General features: G+C 40.2%; 1 protein-coding gene across 1 annotated transcript in view; it reads right to left on the reverse strand.

Annotated features, from left to right (window-relative positions):
* The window catches only part of LOC115084014 (myosin light chain 1, cardiac muscle-like), an 84,469-nt gene that overhangs the window by 11,770 nt on the left and 55,289 nt on the right, over positions 1-17,410 (reverse strand). The window contains exon 4 of the mRNA XM_029588268.1: positions 2,350-2,523. Coding sequence (XP_029444128.1) covers positions 2,350-2,523 — 174 coding nt within the window. The remainder of the gene's footprint in view (positions 1-2,349; positions 2,524-17,410) is intronic.

Raw genomic sequence — 17,410 nt, forward strand, 5'->3', positions numbered from 1 at the left:
TGCAAAACTGGAAGACTGGGCATGCAAATGGTAAATGAATTTAATGCAAAGTGATGCACTTAGGGAAAAGTAACCCAAATTATAGCTACATAATGCAAGGTTCTTCATTAGGAATTAAAACTCAGGAAAAGGATCTAGGTATCATCATTGAAAATACATTGAAATATTTTGCTCAGTGTGCAGCAGCAGCCAGTAAAACAAATAGAACTCTAGGGATTATTAGGAAAGGAATGGAGAATAAAACAGAGAATATCACAATGCCTCTGAATTGTTCCATGGTGCGACCTCATCTTGAGGTCTGTGTGCAGTTCCGGTCACCAAAACTCAAAAAAGATATAACAGGATTAGAAAAGATACAGAGAAGGGTGACCAAAATGATAGAGGGGATGGAACAATTTTATAACATGCGCATGGCTATGCACGCATGTTATAAAACTGGGCGTAGATTTGTGTGCACCGGGTTGTGTGCACAAATCTACGCCCGCGCCTAAGTTTTAAAATCTGACCCTATTGGTATAGCTGTGTTTAAAAAAGGGTTGGACTAGTTCTTGGAGAAAAAGTCCACTAATCCATATTAAGACAGAGTTGCAGAAATCCACTGCTTATTCTTGAGATAAACATCTTGGAATCTATCTACCTCTTGGGATCCTGCCAGGGACTTGTGACCTGGCTTGGCCACTGTTAGAAACAGGATACTGGGCTTGATGGACCTTTGGTCTGTCCCAGTATGGCAAGACTTATTTTCTTATGGAAAATAATAAAAAACCCAGTGAAAGCAGTCAAAAAATGTAAGAAAAAGTCGGGCAGGGTGTGTTGTAGTTTTTCTCAGCTCCTAAAAAAATGTTGGCTGGCACCTAGGTTTTTTTTTGTTTTTTTTACTTTATATTTATTAATTTAAAAAATATAAGGAGTACACCATTCTTATAGTAAAAGACAAAAGGATATACAATCCACAAAGGAAATAAGTACTAAAAAAAAAAGAAGAAAACAAATATACATGAAATAATTATTGTAAACTGGTCATCAACTAAAGAAATATAAGAAAGAGGGGAGAAAAAATATAGGAGAAACAAGGAAAAATAGAAATGAAGAAACCAGCTTAACAGGAGTCGAGCAGAGATAAATTTGAAATGGATTGACTTCACGCATATCCAGCATAGCTCTCTGCTTCAACGGCAGGGGAGGAAATGTTGACAATTCACGCATATTCAGCATAGCCCTATTGAAAATTTACTTGTGTTGATTGCCTAAATTTAGGACCCTAAAAAGTGGGTGACTACAGGGATGGAATTAGGTTACAGAAACAAAATTAGGAGCTTAGCATTGATTTTAAGAACTAGGCAGGTGCTTTAGTCTAGACAAATGGATAGCCGACCTATGTTTAGGATCCTAAATTTATGGGAATTTTCAGCTGAAAACTTGAGCATCTAACTTAGGGACATAATTAGGTCCTAAATTTAGGAGCTCAGCTTTTCTTGAATATCAGCCTCATTGAACCTAACTTTCAAACCTATCCACAATACAGCATTTGCACATCTTTGTGGATGTACAGAAATCGATGATAGTATTTTATAAACTGTGCAATGGGAGCTCCACAGTTTATAAACTACCATATATTTCTTCTCTGAAAGTGCATGCATAAGTTTCAGTATGTACATATATTTTCAATGCAAAAAAACACATATTTTCTCTACCTATTTTATCAACATATGTGCATATATTTTATTTGCAAAATAATTATGACACTGTGTTAATAAACACCAAGAATTAAACATGGAAGCAGGTGTTTTATAAATTATGCTCGTATACTGATTTAAAAATGTTTACTTGCACACATGCTTGAAATCACCAATAACACCGATATCTCCACCAGTTCACCCAATGCTTCTGCAGTTCATCTGGACCCTCTAGCACTTCATTTGAAACCTCACTAGATCGCCCAGACCTCCCACCCAAAAGCTGCAAACAAACATGGTACATGGTAATTATGCTCATATACAGTATGCTATTTTTGAGCATGGAATCCCTTTGAAAACTCACTCCAGTGTGCATACTTTTACCAATATATATAAAAAAAGAGCTGTCACATCAGGGGAGGCAAAGTACACACTGAGACTGCATTTTTAAATCTCTGTTTGTACTTTCCAGTGCACACTTTGCACTTGCTTCAATGTGGGTGCAAAATACCCAAATAATTCAAACCTGCATTGTGTGCACTGGCCGGATTTTGAAAGGGAAACTGTGAAGCATAACTCTTTGCAAGTGAGTGTGCAATTTCCACAGGTTTTATTGTGCTCCGCATTGTTCTCTGAACTATTCTATACAAGATTACATTCATAGCATCCTTACCTAGAGTAGCCAGTACATGTCGAAGTTCAGCGCCCATGACAGTGCCATTTCCTTCCTTGTCAAACACCCGTAGACCCTCAACAAAGTCCTCATAGGTGCCCTTTTCTTTGGACTTGGAAACATGTTGGAGCATAGGCAAGAAGGTCTCAAAATCCATCATTTTGGTGTTCATCTCTGTGAAAATATGGTGCATTGAAATGAAACAGTATAAACCACATATGATTTGTGATACTTTCCCCTTATTTGGAAGCAAAGGGGTGACTGATAGAGTGAGCAACTGATATTTAACATGCATGCAGTGTGCTAGAATACCGATCTGTGATATGAACCCTGAGTGAAGTAATTCTGAATATAATAGGGGTGTGCAGAGACAAAACGTTTGTTTCAGATTGTTCTTTTATTTCGTAGGTCACCTCCATTTGTTTCATTAGTTTCAAACAATTATTTTTTTTGTTTATTCATTTCATTTGCTTCATTTGTTTCCCATTAATGTAAATGGGGGAAGCAATACAGTCTATTTTGTGCTTCAAAATTGGGGTTTTCTAATCAGTTCTAATGAAAATGGGTAGACAACATCAGAAGAGTGAAAAGAACTCCAAGGCACCAAGACTGTGACACCAAATGTGGCATGAATAATATAAAGCACTGTAAAGGGGCAAAAGGATCCCAGCAGTGGCAGGAATTCTCCAAGGCACCATCGGAGGAGCAAAGCAGCAGCAAAAGTGTCAAGAAAACCCCAGGGCTTCTAAATAGGGCACTGATAACAGTGGCATGAAACCTCAAAGACAGCACAAAAGAGGCAAAGTGGCACCAAGAATGGCATGAACATCCTAAAACACCATGAAAGGAGAAGAAATAAACCCAAGCAATGACAAAGGTTCAGAGCAGCACAATGGCAAAACACCCCAAGGTGTAGAGACTGGGGAGTGGCAGCAAGGCAGAAAGACCACCAAGGTGTAAAGTCTGTAGAATGACAGGCTGACTGTCAGAAAGACCACCAAGGAGTGCCATAAGTGGTATAGCAACAAGGCAAAACTCTATTGAGGTACAACAATGGTATATCAGCAAGGCAAAATGGCAGAAAAACTCTCTAAGTGTAGCATAAGGGGTATAGCGGCAAGGTAGAATGACAGCAAGACCCTCAGGTTGTAGTATAGAGGGTATAACAACAAGGAATAGCGGCAGCAACATTCCCAAGGTGAAGAGTCAGGGGCATGGATGGCAACGAGGCAGACTATCAGAAAGACCTTCAAGGTATAGTGCTGGGAGCAGAGCATCAAGGCAGACTGGTAGTAAGATGCCCAAGATGTAGAGTCTGGGGTATGGCAGCAAAGACATAATTATCCAAGGAAAACTGTGAAATGGTGATGTATATATTGATACTTAATTAAAAGGAACATCCCAAGACAAATAAAAGTCAGACTACGCGAACATCGAAGTCGCATCAATACAGCTAATATTGAAGCCCCAATTGTCAAACACTGCTCCCAATATTCTCATACATTTGATCAATTACAATGGACTGTTTTAGAGCAGGTACAAATTAACTCAAGGGGCGGTGACGTCATGAATCACCTCAACTACAGGGAACAGTGGTGGATTTTCACCTTGGCAACTGAAGCTCCAGCAGGACTTAATGACAACATTGAGTGGTCATCATTATTTTAGCCTGCGCTTACTAACGTCATTTCCGGTTTTCATTCTGATTGGTCTGCATCTAACTCTGAGGTTTCTCTTTAAATAAAGCGCGGTAGAGTGATGGCGGATCCTGCTTCTTTAAGCTGTGATCACGCACGAAGCGTTCATATGATGGGACAAGCTTTCAACAATGTATGCTTTTAGCACTGGATGACGTATGTTTCAATACTGTTTTTGACTAAAAGTCATGGTTTAAATGCTTTAACCTCTGTTGTTTATATTGTAACCGCTGAAAATTTAAAACCCCTGAAGAAGTCCACGAAACACGGACGTGTCAGGTTCATGTCGGTGTTCTTTAGAAAAGCTGTCATCCTGGCACGCTCAGCATATAATGATAAGTGATCGTTTTCCATCTTATCTTTAACCTTAAACGAAAAATTTATTTAAAAAATTGCAAAAGCATTGTTCAAAATCAAGGGACTGTTGATACCAGTGATTATAAACAAGTCCATACAGCGTATAACTCTGCCCATATATTGCAGTTAACGCTTGAAATATGACTTTTTGAGAGCACCCTCCGATAAATATTGAGAGGCTCTAGATATATATGAGGTATCACAGCCTGAAAACAGCTTCACTTGGGATGTTCCTTTTGAATTAAGCAAAGACATAATGGCAACATGACTCCCAAGGTAGCTTACTTCACTTACCCACTCACTCCTCTTCATGTCTAACAGCCTAATTCATTTTGATGAATGACCCTGAAAGATAGCTCATGCTAAACAAAAGTAAACGACAGAATATCCCTGGTTATCAAATGGTCAGGAAGTGTGCTTAATGCAGAGGAGGATCATAATGAGAAAAACAGTCCTATCGGTGCTATTGATAAAGATTTGGGGAACATTTTACTCTCCCTTAAGTGAATAATGTTAGATATTTGGATTTTTCTGAATAGCAACTGCTGTATTTGAAAGGAATTCAGTACTAAAAAGACATTCACCTCACCTTGAAAAAAGATATTTGGGCATGCTGGAGACAGACATTATAGACACTCCATTAATGTTGTCTGTTCTGCACACAATCAGGCTCACACTAGGTTATCTACCCTTACACTTGCATGCTTTTTATTCACCTACTAGAGCCATTCACCCCAGGCATATTTACTACGGCTTAGGGCAGGAGCTGATATGATTGGACCTCCTTTGTAGTGCAAATGGAATGTGAAATAAGTATCAGGAAAGAGAATCCAAAAGGGGTTTTTTTTGGCACTCTTTCATACTGCTTCTATTTATTTATTTTAGATTTTTATATTCCGCTTTTCACACTGTAACACTTTCTTCATAGCATGTATCCCAATATTAAACTGAGAAATGACATCAGAGGAGTGACTTTCTATTGTCAAAAATGGAATACGATTCCTGTCATATTTTAATAAGGGAGATAATTTCTGCATCACAAAGAGAGGCCTGCCCAAATTACTCATTATATGATTATTAGCCTATTCGCTGCTAATAGGTCTCCCAATGAGCCACTTTTCGAACACAGAAAAGCACATAATATATTCACCTGCACCTCCCAAATTGATATTACTCACTGCCTACTTTATGACCTCTAAAATACTGAATTGACCACTTACTGAATAAGAATACATTACATCATCTATCCTTTCATTGGAAGAGGATCCTTTCAGTCATAGTAAAAAGGAATCCTTTATTTGTATCCATGAAGAAGAACAGGAGCTCACTGTTTATACGGAATCTGATTCTTTAATTTATAGCAACATAGTTTATAAACCCTGATTCAAGATTTTTTTTTTTAAATCAAGACCTGATTTTTCATAAGGTAATTGATCAAAGTGTCTGAAATAAGACACTTCAGTTTTGGATGTTATTGAAAGAATGACTTTATCAGCATTTGGTGCCCCATTTCTTAAAACTCCTAGCTTGAGACATAGAAAATTGGCATAACGAGGTTTAATTTAAGCATTTCATTTCTGTCAGTTTATGCTTCTACAGCTCTTAAACAGATGGTTTCAAAATATCATGGAGGAATTAGCTACTGGTACATCTAGATCCATGTATTAAAGAGCATTCAAGGTACCTACAGAATATGATTTCCAGATTTTTGGCTGATGCATCTCAGTGCAATTTAAAGATGAATACATGGTTGTCATCATCTTCTATATGTGCCAGAGGGTCTTATGGCTTAGATTATGGTCAGTTGATACTAAATCACGATCTCTTGTACTAGAAGTCTGGAAATCCGATAGGTGAGCTGTGCCAGAGTCAAGCCAAAGACTTTGGCTTGGCTCCAGGCACCAAATATGTGTTGAGCCTAATTAATTAGCACTGAATAAAGCAAGCCGTTCTGCTCAAAGCTGAAATAGAACATTTTCCAACCTTTTGAGTCTCTGGCTTGATTTATAGTCTGCCTTTGCTTTATTTTGGTCTTTGTATTCAACGTTCTATGTCTGTCTCAGTTCCTTTTCTCTCATTTCTTCAGTTTCTTGTTTCCCCACACTTCCTCTTTTCCATTTCTGTGTTGCTAGGTACTTCATTCCTCTACATTTTTTTCCTCTCCTTATCTCAGTTTACTTCCTTCTGTCATCCTCTTGTGCTGCTTCCCTTCCTCATCCTCTACTCCTTCCTCCCTCCTCTCCCCACCTATCATATCCCCTCTTTCTTTCCCCATTTTCTTCTCCCCTTTTCCCCCTCTGCCAACTCCTCTCCGTAGCTTTCTTACATTTGTCCACTTATGTACCACTCTTACCACTGACTGCAGCCACTGATTGTTCTTTCACTCTAGTCAGTGGAGCTTATTTCAACGAGCCACAGCAGTCATTGATTCTCCCCCCTATAGGAAGTAGCCTAGCAAGACCAGAAAGCCCCCTACTCATCCTCGGCTGCTGACTATCTGGACTCTGTGTGACCACAAAGCATATTCCAGTGAGTAGGAGGAGCAAGGCACGGGCGTGAACCTAGCTCAATTTATTTTTAACGATGAGCAAGCCAAAGCTTGAAAATGGCTTCAAGCCTGCTGAGGTTTCTGCATCTCTATCATACATTTCCCTTTTCTATCCCAGAAAATAGGCCATTTGGAGAGGCTGTAGACTCTATTTTATTCTAGCATTACCCTAAGACATAAAAGCAAAGAGGGAAATGTTCAAATTTATTTATGTGGGTAAACAGTAATTTACAAGGGCGAAAAGGCTTAGCTGAAAATTGCTCCCCACAAAGCGTACATGCGGGCTTCCATAGTATGCATGCTTTTATCCACAGGAAGAAGAGGCATTCCTGTGGGCATGGTTAGGGATGAAAACAGTGTGGGTACGTCTGATTTTCAAAAGTGCACGCACTATTTTGCCCCAGACCCCGTCCGCCGCCCGCACAAATAGAAGGTAGAATGTATGGGGACACTTTTAGCTCATGTACCTTGCACTTGCTTGTTTTGAAAAAGAAACAATGCAGGTAATTTCTTTTCGAAATCTTCCCTAAAGTGCGCGCTATAAAAGCACCCACATAATTTGCAACTACTTGGGCTAACTGGAAAACCGCCCCTTTAGGGCTCAAATTTCAAAGACACTTATATTCGCATGAAACCCACAAAAAATGGCAGTTATACAAGATTCTGGGGCTCAGTTCTCATAAAAGCAAGTGTGCGACCTGGTTCAGAGCAACCAAGCATGAATGTTCTGTGCAAGTGGAGGGGGAGCGGGGAGTCAGAGTTAGGACGGACGTGGGACGGTAACTTTCATACAGACTCGAGGGCGCACATTTGCCCAAGAACACGACTATTTTAGAACACGCGCGCACAAATATGCGCGCGTGTTCTAAAATAGCCGGACTGCGTGCACGTGTGGGCTGAATTTTAAGTGGACATACGCTTGGGCACTCAAATCCCATTTCTACCGTCTAAATCAGGGTTTTTTTTTAAAAGGGGGGTGTGTGTGCCGATGCTGTTTCCACTTTTAGCAGTTTGTCCCTAGTTTGCTCAGTTAAGACATACATCCTCCAAACCCCCCTAGTTTAATAGCCTTCACTTCCTTGAGTTAACTTTGACCCTTACAAAGTCACAGATCTGCCTAGTTTTCTTTATTTTGTACACCACCTCCTCCATAGCAGAAGCAAACGTATGCGTCAGGGGTTCTGGGTGCGTGCCCAGGTGCATACGTATTTCCGTGCACATCTCTGGTTCATGCCCTAAAATGCCCATGCACTGTCTAGATCACGACCACACTCTCCCCCTTTTTTAAAAACTTTTGAGATGTATGCGCTGCAGGAGATTCGTACATATTTTGGCGACTTTTAAAATCCACTTGCTGTGCTTGAGCCTGACTTGTGCGAGCGTCTCCTAATTGATGTGCGCGCTGGGCTTTTAAAATTTACCTTATACTTTTCCATTTAAAAAAATTATGGGCTTGATTTTCCAAAGCATTTACACATGTAAAACGGGGTTATGCCTGTGTAAATGCTTAAGTAGGCTTTTGAAGATAGCTACAATATATGCCGTCAAATTGTCCATAGGATTTACCCACAAGTGCACTTTTTGAGCCTGATTTTCAAAAACATTTCCAAGCTTTAAACTGAGTTTTACATGTGTAAATGCACTTCAGATTGCTTTTGAAAATTGCTACAATATATGCAATTGAATTGTCCATAGAATTTACCTATGGTAACTTTCAAACTGGCACACGGGTACACACTTGCATGCGGGTGCTTGCCTGTGCCCAGGGACATGGCTGTTTTATAACTTGCGTGTGTATATGAGCGCTTTTTAACAAATAGCCTGACTGCGCACACATGTGCATGTGATAAAATAGCCTGGCTGTGTACACATGTGCACCAAATTTTAGGGTGGGCGTGCGCATGGGCATGCAAATTCTGCTTCAACCACATAAGCCAGGGGATTTTAAAAGAGGCGCGCGCCCGCTCCCCTCCCATTTTACTACTTCACCCACAAGTTCATCCGGTTAAGACCTGCAACCTCCCGTGATTTGATAGCCCAAGCTTCCCCCAGTTACTCTAGATGAGTGATGGCGAACGCCAGTCCTCGAGTGCCACAAACAGGCCAGGTTGTCAGGATATCCACAATGAATATGCATGAGACCGATTTGCATGCACCGCCTCCACTGTATGCAAATCTATCTCATGCATATTCATTGTGGATATCCTGAAAACGTGACCTGTTTTTGGCACTCGAAGACTGGAGTTTGCCATCACTGCTCTAGACCCTTTAAACCATTCAGAAATGGCTCGATCCTTTTATTTTACGACTTACACATCATCCATAGCAGAAGTAAAGTTAGGCAGCAGTGGACCTCGGTTTGCACTTGGGCCCCTTTTTGAAAGTTTTTTGAGATGTGCACACCACAGCATTCATGTGCCTGCCTATCTGGGTGCTTTTTAAACTATGGCCAGCGTGCACGAGTCCGTCTCATTCGTGTATCCCCCGACTGATGCGCACGCCCTGCTTTTAAAATTCAACTTTAAAGAGAGTGCAACGGCTTGTGCCCGGGAATTTATAACTTGCTTATATGCGCACATGTTATAAAATAGCCTGGCTATGTGCGCACATGTGCACCACATTTTAAGTGGACATGCCCAAGGGCACGCAAATCCCGCTTCTACCGCATAAGTTGGGGGATTTTTAAACGGGGCATGCGCCCACGCCGTTCGCAGTGCACCGGTTTGTCCACCGGTTCACCCAGTTAACGGTTAGGTCTCCATCCCCCCCTTGGTTTGGTAGCCTACACTCCCCCCAGTTACCCCAGACCCTTTAAACCCCTCAGAAATGGCTTGATCCTTTTATTTTATGAGTTACACATCATCCATAGCAGAAGTAAAGTTACGAGGCACGGGACCTTGCAGAGGTGCATAAATATTTAAGTACACATCTCATGGCCATACCCCGAAAATGCCCATGCCCCACCCAGACTATGCCCACCCACGCCATGCCCCTTTTTTGAAATGTTTTAAATGTTAGCATTTATGTTCATATCTGGGCATTTTTAAAAATACGATTGGTGCATGATCCTGACCTATTTGTGCTTCCCCTAATCGATGCGCATGCCAGGCTTTTAAAATTCACCTTAATGTGCGTAATTGGCTTTTGGAAATTTTTACGATAGTATGTTACATTTACACCTGTATGTGTGTAAATGGCTTTTGAAAATTGCTATGATAGTATGTTACATTTGTGCGTGTAACTCTTGAAAATTCACCTGATGTGCATAAATGTACCTGTACAAGTTACGCTCTCAAGAGAACAGGTGTAACGTTTTCCTCAAGAGTTTGCGCACATGCTAGTGCACTTACACATACATTTTCAAAGTGGACTTAAGCATATGTTTGCTTAGAAAATCTGGGGGAAAATCTGTGCATAAAAGGTATGTGCAGATTTCATTCCCTTGCACACAGTTATAAAATTACCCTCAAAAAGACCTTTTGGCCTTTTTCCTTCTATTCAGCTACCAAATAGAAACTTGGGGTGGGTGGTGGGAGTGTGTATTTTGAATATTTCAAAGAAGACACAGCAGATTATCACTTACAATTTATAGATGACAGATGAAGGAGGAAGATGTTTTTCTGTCCCTAGTTGTAGTCAAAACCTCATGCACAGGCCCCTCCTATAAAAGATACTAAAGAGGAAGGCTGTTGTATTTTCTGAAGGAATGAATCCAGTCAACTTCAAATATATAGGGGGTCATTTACCAGACGGATCGCACGCAATAAGGGACATTTCACATGCGAAAAGTCCCTTATCTCGTGCAATACCAAGATGGGGGCGGAGTCGGCCCCAGAAGAGGAGGAGTCGGGGCATCATCGGGGCTGACTCCGCGAAGACGCCACGGACGACGAAAAGGTAAGGGCCTTTTCACGTCCTATTTCGCGCCCAATAGCTACACCTTCTATGGTGGCGCTATTGGGTGCAAAACCGGCAGCGATCGCACCACGACGGTGCAATTGCTGCCGGCTAGCGTAGGCCCGCCCCCTGTTTTGGCCCCCCGCCCCTCATTACCTAAAGTATCTCAGGCCTGCAAAACTTTAGAAAATGAGGCCCATAGGCACTGCAAATTCTAGAAAAAGGCTATGCAACAAATTCAGAGCACCTCCAAGAAAACATTTTCAAACAGTAAAAGTACAGGCACTCTAAGATTGTATAGAAATGCTAAGGTTACTGAAAGCTGAAAAAAGGGTTTCATCAGGAATAGATTTCAAGAGAGGCGTTGGGATGGGATAGTGGAGGGGGAGGGGATTCTACTCAATTTTATTCATAGCACCAAAGGCCTTACAATATTTAACTTGCACAGTGATGACAAAAATCCCACAGACATTTCTAAACTGAAATCTCTGCTTTTGGTGAGGGAGATTTCCTACCGGCAATCAAGTTCATAGTTCTCATACATCTGCATGCCCCACTAAGAGAATCACACACTCAAAATATCTGGGAATCATTTAGGTAGAGAATGATTACCAGGATGCATCTCTTCCTTTTGGCACATGCTCAGGTCCAAGAATATTTACACTGGTCCTACTTGCCCTTGCAGCAAGGTTGAAGCAGTAGCTAATCTTTAAGTAGACAGGTTAAGAAAGGCAGAGTATATGGAAAACGTAAACTTACATCTGGATTGTGTAATCCAATGTTTTACAGATGCAAAAGTGGGTTACAAACTAATAAAAAAGCAACAAAGATCCTTCTCGAAATATTTAGAACCTAGTAGGAAAACCTGACGATGTGCAGGAAAGGATCTCTTTAGCATGCCAAACGTAAAAATAACATCTCTGGCAAATAATTTAAGAAAACAAAAAGGATACATAATGTGAATGCAGGATGACATCCTCAGCAAAATAAATTAGTAGAGCAATGGAACAAGTAAAAAAATTGTATTATGGTTAGAGAATAGGGTGTGGCATTTTTTTTCTGCCTTTTTTCTTACTACAGTTTTAAATAATACAATGAATATTTACAGCCTTCAAACCTTTAGCATATATCTTAGTATTTGCTAAAATGGATTGCATGCACACATTTTTATCATTCACAACCTATTCCCCACAAAAACCACTGTATTCTAGTGTACCGTAATGTGTGTCCACAAATACAAATAACTGGTACATCCAGTCAATCTAGAACTAATATCAAACAATCTTTCGCCAGGTATATATGTGGGCCCCTTACTCCAAGGGTCTGTATAGTATCACAGACTCTGTTTTGGTCCAGGGTCACCTTGCTTTAATTTATGACATCATTTTTTTGTTTTTTTATAGTTTCTATAATAAAATCTAAAGTCTCAATGTACTCTTATTAATTCTCACTTCTTCTCGCTTTTCTCAAAACAATCACACTGTCCATAAATGCAAAAAGGAGCTGACGTGAAGTAAGGACGGATACGAAAGCCAGGAAGAGAAGAAGGCTCAAGTTGCATCAGTCAACATGGAAGATAAAAAGGCTCGTTTTGCACCAGTTAATTCTCGCATTTATTAAAACAGAAGATAAGAAGGCTCGAGTGGTATTAGTGAATACGGGACGATTCTCATACAACGGGAATATCGAAGGGTAACCCCTGAAGCAGGACTTTTTTGTCCGAAACATGATCATGTCGGGTGACCAACCAACATATGAATAGATGAGTATCAGAGCTCCTTTTTGCATTTATGGACAGTGTGATTGTTTTGAGAAAAGCGAGAAGAAGTGAGAATTAATAAGAGTACATTGAGACTTTAGATTTTATTATAGAAACTATAAAAAAACAAAAAAATGATGTTATAAATTAAAGCAAGGTGACCCTGGACCGAAACAGAGTCTGTGATACTATACAGACCCTTGGAGTAAGGGGCCCACATATATACCTGGCGAAAGATTGTTTGATATTAGTTCTAGATTGACTGGATGTACCAGTTATTTGTATTTGTGGACACACATTTTTATCATGTCTTCTTTTTTTAGATCACATTGGAAAATAATCTTATTGATAACTATAAAAAAATTCTTTACAGTGCTAAGCAAAAGAGAAATAAGCAATTCAATGGAGGATGCTGCTTCTGATAGACTGTTGCAAGTCTACATCAATGAGAAGTTTATTTTCTTAACCATTCACTACAAGGAGAATGGTCACCAGGGGAGTCAAATTATCACATCAATGCTTTGGAAATTAAAGCAATGTTAAGGACATCAAGCCATTCAAACCCATTAATTCTACAACCCTGTTTGTCTCTGGTTGAGGCTATATTGCAGAACTTGGATTTTTTTGTTGGCTTGCATGATTTCTATTTGGAACTAATGTCTTACATGAAGATTAATGTAGTTTTTTTGCAGGATTATACAGGATGATGGTTTAATGTTAATTTTTTTTTTTGCTAAAATGTTATTATACTTTAGAGATTCTCTTTTCTTTTTAATTGATAATGGTCCCTAATAATACATCTCTTAAAATGTTAAGCCTCACTACTCATCCTATTAAAATAAAAAACAATCTTAAGTTATGTAAAGAAGTTTGGAGCAAATGTGACGATGCTGCAGGAAACCCACTAACGGGCGGATTTTCAAAGCCCTGCTCGCGTAAATCCGCCTGGATTTACGCGAGCAGGGCCTTGTGTGCCGGCGCGCCTATTTTCCATAGGCCGCCGGCGCGCGCAGAACCCCGGGACACGCGTAGGTCCCGGGGTTTTTGGATGGGGGCGGGGCCGAACGACGCGGCGTTTTGGGGGCGGGGTGCAGCGTTTCGGGGGCGGGCCCGGGGGCGTGGTTTCGGGCCGGGGTGTTCCGGGGGCATGGCCGCACCCTCCGGAACCGCCCCTGGGTTGGGTCTCGGCGCGCCAGCAGCCCGCTGGTGCGCGTGGATTTACGTCTCCCTCCGGGAGGTGTAAATCCATGGATAAAGGTAGGGGGGGTTTAGATAGGGCCGGGGGGTGGGTTAGGTAGAGGAAGGGAGGGGAAGGTGAGGGGAGGGCGAAAGAGAGTTCCCTCCGAGGCCGCTCCGATTTCGGAGCGGCCTCGGAGGGAACAGAGGCAGGCTGCGCGGCTCGGCGCACGCCGGCTGCCCAAAATCGGCAGCCTTGCGCACGCCGATCCAGGATTTTACAGGATACGTGCGGCTATGCGCGTATCTTATAAAATCCAGCGTACTTTTGTTTGCGCCTGCTGCGCAAACAAAAGTACGCGATCGCGCAGTTTTTAAAAATCTACCCCTTAATGTTCAAGGAAGCCTTAAAGCTTAAGGAAGGGTGAAGAGGAAACTGAGCTTTTTCAGTTGCATATCAGAAGAAAATGGAATAGCTATTCTCTTTAAAAAGTCCCTGTAAATCCAAATATTATCCAAGCCTTTGATTTGTAAGTCAGATGGGTGGTAATGTTGTAGAAGGCAGGAAACTCACCAAAGTTTGTGCATAATATAACAAAACGCTTATTTATTTATTTATTTACTTAATTGAATAATTTGTATTCCACTTAGACTCAGTTTAAAACGGTTCAAACACAGGGATAGAGTAAACTGTCACCGAGACTTTAAGGTGAATTTTAAAAGCCCGACAATTGCATTAATAATTAGGGGATGCGCAAATATGTTGGACTCGAGTCCTATGATAAAAGCCTCCCAGATGTTTTCAAAAAGGCGCGGGATGCAGGCAGGGTCTGGGCAGGGCATGGGCATTTCAGGGCGTGAAGCTGAGATACTTGCACGATCCAGGGCATGGCATGGCCCGCTGCCATGTAATTTTACTTCTGCCCTGGGTGCCCTGTAAGATTTGTGGGGTTTTAAGGGTTGGGGCTAACTGGGGTGGGGAGGGTTTGAAGGCTATTAAACCAGGGGGGTTTGGAAGACCTATCCTTAAATGGGCTAACTGGGAATGACCTGGTAAAACTGGGAATGGTGTCGTGTGCACCCTTTTAAAATCCCCCGATTTACACGGTAGAAGTAACATTTGCATGCACTTGTGTGCATCCACTTAAAATCTGGCACACGCATGTGCACGCAGCGGGGCCATTTTATAACATGGGCATGCCGGCTTGAAAGTTACCATCAATATGAGCCTTACAAGATCTACAAGATAAAATTCAATTAATAGTTCCATGTTGTATATCACAGTATATCCTTTCTATCCACACAATGCATTTTCTAGAATTGACTATTTTCTAGTTTCCAAGTTATTTTTTTCCCTTCGAGTAGAGGCTGAAATCTTTCAATACGAGTATCTGATCATGCATCTATTACTCTTAATATGACAGATGTGCTCTGTCTGGAGGTTTATTGTGGCATTGCTGGATGATCAGATCTTTATAGAACAGATGAACAGCCTTTTTCAAGATTATTTGTTAGGAATGGATTTGAAAATTAGTATTTATTTATCAAGTTTCTATACCATCATTAAGACGAGCCATCACAACGGTTTATAAATCATAGAAGTGAATAAAATAACAAATACAATCATAAAAACACCTTTGCATAAAATTACAATAATTATAAATAGTGACCAAAATGAAAATAAGGAAATCAAAAACTAAATCCCTAAAATATACATTAATACTGAAATTAAAATGAATAATAATAAAATCAATGACTTAATCAGTAAAATATGCATTAATACTGAAATTAAAAGTGACTAAAAAGGCATAAAAGTAAAAGAATCAAAGATCTACAATTCACTATGTATATGCTTTGCCGAAAAGCCAGGTTTTTAGGTCTCGCTTAAACTTTTTAAAATCAATTTCTAGCCTCAGATTTGTCGGTAGTGTGTTCCACAGTTTGGGTCCTGCTAAAGACACAGTTCTCTCCCTGACTTAATTCAGATGCACGGACTGAACGGAGGGTAATGACAGTAGGCCCTTATTGGCAGATCGCAAATTTCTTTGAGGAACGTGCAACCTAATAGCTGTATTTAGCCAGTCTACTTGCTCTCCATGAATGAGTTTATGCAAAATGCAGAGTGTTTTGCATTTAATCTGTGATTCAGGGGCAGATTTTTGAATCGGCGCAAGCGGGGTACATTTGTGCGCGCTACCCAGCGCGCACAGATTTACACCCGATTTTATAACATGCGCGCGCTGCCTCGCAGGAGCAGAGGAGGCCATGTGATCAGCTAGACCGACCCACTGGGTCGGTCTAGAAAAAAAAAAGGCTGCAGTTATTATTGCAATTGCCTTTGTCAGGGGAATTAGTAGTGTTGCTTCCGTGTTAGTCCAATTAAAAGCAGAGAAAGAAAGGTGAGCAAATTCCAATAATAACAACAACAAAAACATACATATATATATATATATATAACGTGATACCTATTTATTCGATTAACCATTGGTTTCTTGACTAGCTTCCCCAGGTCAGAACAGAATGAGCAAAAGATGACATTTACCAGAAAATATAAGAGAATCAGAAAAGAGAATCCAATGAAGTTGTGAAGGGGGAAAGAGGGGTGGGGGTCTGAGGAAATCAGAAGGTGATAGGCAGTATAATTTTATGGCTCATAAAAAACCTAACTCTTTGTTGAATCCTATCTTGTCAGTTCTGAAGTGTCTGATCATTTTAACTGCATAACGTTCCTGGATTGTTTAAAATTGGAATTAGTGAAATTCAAGCTTTTTTCAGGTAGACGTTCTGTTATTATATTTTACCAAGATAATAAGTTTTTATAAGAAGAGCTCCTCTTTATATGATTACATAGTATTCATATGAAATCTCACTATATAATTATATTTCAGGTTATCTATATATAGAATGTACAATACTTTAGTTTTCTATCTCTACATTGAACCCAATTATAGTCCCGCTCACTATAGAAAAAGGTTAACTACAGCATTCAGATCTGCAAGAATAGCTCAATGAAGAAGAGATCCAGCCCCATTATATATCGATATAAAGAAAGGATGAAAGTGGCCTTTTTGTTAAGAAAAATAAAACCTATGATTCTGAGTACACAGAACAAACCAAATTATTATTTCAGAATGGATGAGGTCCTACCTTCAACTCAATTTCCTTCATTTTAGAATTCATATAGTAATAGACGAGTTTATTTATGAATTTAAAAATTATGTACAGCACCATAACCATAACTATCAGAATGGTTTACAGTAAAAACAGAACCAAGAATGTCTCTCAAAGATATATTGGAGATAGGTAATAGCCGTATACAAAATTAACGTTGACAGAAGAGCTAAAATACCAAAAGTTTTACCACAAAAATAAGTCACCGTGGATCACGGTTTTTTTGAATCATTTGATAGACCTCGTATGTGGGCATCAATTGTTTTTGAATCATTTGGTACACCTCATATGTTTTGATATTTGATAGACCTCAATTGTTTTGAATCATTTGATAGACCTCTTACGTGGGCATCAATTGTTAAATTGATGCCCACGCTGACTTATTTTTGTGGTAAAACGTTTGGTATTTTAGCCCTTCTGTCAACGTTAATTACAATAAAAACATCCATAAAAAAT

The sequence above is a fragment of the Rhinatrema bivittatum genome, chromosome 2 (genome assembly GCF_901001135.1).
Source record: "Rhinatrema bivittatum chromosome 2, aRhiBiv1.1, whole genome shotgun sequence".
NCBI classification, from domain to species: Eukaryota; Metazoa; Chordata; class Amphibia; order Gymnophiona; family Rhinatrematidae; genus Rhinatrema; species Rhinatrema bivittatum.